The 3,237-nt window shown below is 40.5% G+C and overlaps 1 protein-coding gene across 3 annotated transcripts in view; it reads left to right on the top strand.

Annotated features, from left to right (window-relative positions):
- The window catches only part of LOC118413459, a 33,451-nt gene that overhangs the window by 1,334 nt on the left and 28,880 nt on the right, over positions 1–3,237 (top strand). For all 3 annotated transcript variants that reach the window (XM_035816850.1, XM_035816851.1, XM_035816852.1), the window contains exons 3-9: positions 261–388; positions 609–741; positions 1,246–1,370; positions 1,771–1,918; positions 2,271–2,463; positions 2,564–2,709; positions 2,888–3,097. In XM_035816850.1, the coding sequence (XP_035672743.1) occupies positions 261–388; positions 609–741; positions 1,246–1,370; positions 1,771–1,918; positions 2,271–2,463; positions 2,564–2,709; positions 2,888–3,097 (1,083 nt within the window). The remainder of the gene's footprint in view (positions 1–260; positions 389–608; positions 742–1,245; positions 1,371–1,770; positions 1,919–2,270; positions 2,464–2,563; positions 2,710–2,887; positions 3,098–3,237) is intronic.

Genomic DNA, 3,237 nt, shown 5'->3' with positions numbered 1-3,237 from the left:
GAGTGAGTGAGTAAGTGAGCGAGCGAGTGAGCTAGATTCTACTGGAACATGCGCACAGGTAAAATGTGAAACGTCAAAAAAAGGGGAAAAAAAGAATGAAATACGTGGGAAAAAGAAGAAAAGGGAGCAAAAGTTGCTTTACCTCTCCTTGGCGGACGCACGTCGATATCATTAAACGGAAAAATGACCTGTATGAAAGCTTGCCCAAAAGACTTCATTTGTTTATTTTCTGCTTCGTGTCTTTGGTTTGACATGTACAGGGTCATGACCAGGAAGTGTGCGAGGTTCTGGATAAATTCTACTTTGTTAAAGAGAAAAAGGAAGCTGATGACGTGTTCTACAACTCAAAGTTGGAGGATGCGGTTGGAGGGCTGTTGGAGAGATCAAAGTAGGTGATGTTTGATTGTGTCACCCTGCGGGTCAGACAATATAAGAGTCAGCTCATATGCATTTTCTACATAGACATATTGTATGTAAGACGTCAAGCATGTAAAAAAATCTGTAAATATGTTGCTTTTCCATGCTTCTTGAATGAATTGTGAATTTAGGGGAAACGAGATACAAATCATTACAGAAAATTGATTATGGTGTCTATGTAATATTTTCAGACATTGCCATAAGAAGATCTGGCCCAACGTGGTGAATCTTCTTGTGTTTGCCCTGAACAAAGGCTCGGAGACACACTTGAACCTGTTGAGGGGAATCCTCCGCGCAGACGGCATCCAGGACAGGTTAAATAAGGTCAGTTACCCGTTTACCTATACTGTGTGCGTGCACATTTTCCACCAAATTTTCCACCAGATACTCTTTTGACACAACCATTGTTTCATTTCCAACGACGTTTCGATGACCGCATATGTAGTAGCGACACCTATCGCTGCAGTACAATGTGAATTATTTGTAATTAGATTAATTGTATTGAAGTATGCAGCAACCAAACTTGAAATTTGCTTTGATAATTCATGACCATACCTGTCTAGACTAGAATTACTTGACAAACTGTTGCTAGATCTAACAGGTATATTATACTAGATTGATTTTCGTCAACCCTCCAACGCCACCTTCCTTGGGGCTTCTCTTTGTCTCACCATAAGGCAAGCATGCGGTCCAAGAATCTATACCTTCCTCTTTCCCAGAAAAACATAGAAAATATATTGTGTAGATAAGAATCCAGCATGTATCAACTCAATGCAGTATATATCTATGCACGTTTGTTGTTTACAACTGATATGATATCTTGAACAGATGAGTGATGCGGAGGTGAAGAGGGTGACGGATGCCTTCTTTGAGCTGATAAAAACGGAGACATTCGACCCTACCACACACATAGGCTGTGACGTCACGAGCTGGCTGTGCGGATACATCGCAGAGTAAGTCTGCGCATGCGTACGGAATGGAGACTGTTAGGAAACCAAAGAACGCCACCGCTCCGATGATATCGTCTGTATCGTAATAAGAACATTCTACTACAATCTACAAATGTTTCATGTCTTCATCAGTTGATTACAAGGAAGATTAGGGATTCAGAACCTGCTTGGAAATTTTATAGGAAAACTCTCTTGTTTGGGCTTAAAAATTGAACATGTTTATCATAGTTTTCTTACATCAATTCCTATTATCTTAATAGCCTATTTATCCAAGAGTAATAATCATAACCAAAGACAGTGATGAATGTTAGCTGGTGAATTGGAAGATATCTGTTCCAACATTTTGGTTTATTCCATCAACAGCTATGCACAATTACTGATCTTGTGCATTTCCTATTTACAGGAGTGCGAAGAGCACAGAGAGTGTGAAAAAGATGTCAGAAATCATCGACTACTGCTCGGGGAAGGAACTGTTCGAAGAAGATGATCCAACCGAGATAACTGCCTACGGGATAGCAATCAGGACCCTGCTATCTGATTTTATCAGCAAGGTGAGGGCTTTTAGAGTTAGTTATCAGTTCAGTTCAGTTAGACTGTATCATGTGAAAACATTTGACCTTACTGAGGTTTATCAAGATTGAAGTTACTTTCCATGGCATGCTTCAGGAAGAAAGGAAGGATTGTTTATGTCATTACTTTTCTACTTAGTTTTAAACGTTGGATTTAGCTACCAAAGAAGTAAGCATTGTACAAAGCGTAAACTGGAAGCACTGACCGCTTGCAATGGTGCTGTATTTTTTAAAAATCGCTTGTATGTAAAAAAAAAAAAAAAAGACTTTCAGGGAAAAACTTGCAGATAGAGTGACATCTCACACCGCTGCTAACAACTGATTCTAAACACAGAATACGAGCAATGCCGAGCTCCTGATGATAGTGACGCCTGGATTTGTCCGCATCATGGCCAACGAAGAAGTCTCGGAGGAGATGGAAATATCCAGCATGGTCAGGCAGTTCACACAGCAGGGAGAGGTCCTGGCTCCACACGCCGAGCAACTCCTGCACGCCTTCCTCACCTGCGATGCCTTGGAAATCGCTGGTCAGTAACGATTTCATTATTCACCAAGTAATCGTCATCCACATGCTACCAAAGACCAATATTTCGTTCAATTTTCATAGATAAACTGTTATGATTTCAGACGTGCTGCCGGCCGTGTACAAGCACAACCCTGAGCCTATCAAGAAACGCCTTCCTGAAATAGTGGAGAAGATGGACGACATTGATTCCGACGTACACTACAGCTTCTATAGTCTTTTCCATGAAGTGTCAAAGGACGATCCTCAAGTAAGTGTGCCATTCATCATTTACGCTGCAGCATGAAGAATTTCGTGATCTATGAAATTACAATAAGGAATAATGATTTATGTGGAAATGAATCACTTCCTATTGTGTATTTTTCACAATTTTTTGTGTATTTATCTATCAAGTAATGATAGATATGAACTATGCCTTTAATTTGTAGATCCTTATGCCATACGTGGAAAAGGTGGAAGAGGGTTTGGACGACTTGCCGTGCATGCCATATGCACTACAAGCCATGAAAGAGCTCTGCAAATACGACACCAAACCCTTCCTGGACAAGATTGACGCTTTAGAGAAGGCATATAAATCTCAACCAATGATGTGCTACTTAATCTACGAGGTTGAGTCGCTTATAGGTTTATACAATGAGGTGAGTGAGAGCAACCCATGCTGCTTGAACAATTCATTTTTTGATGAATGAAACATAATGGGTAAGGAGACAATATGTCGTCATCAGTGATAACATCGTATACTGGGGCGGTTAGTTAATCTCCAAGCAGATCTTGCTGT

Source organism: Branchiostoma floridae, chromosome 4, assembly GCF_000003815.2.
Source record: "Branchiostoma floridae strain S238N-H82 chromosome 4, Bfl_VNyyK, whole genome shotgun sequence".
Classification (NCBI taxonomy): Eukaryota; Metazoa; Chordata; class Leptocardii; order Amphioxiformes; family Branchiostomatidae; genus Branchiostoma; species Branchiostoma floridae.
The sequence above is the reverse complement of the archived record's forward strand: the minus strand, read 5'-3'. Positions and strand labels throughout refer to the sequence as shown.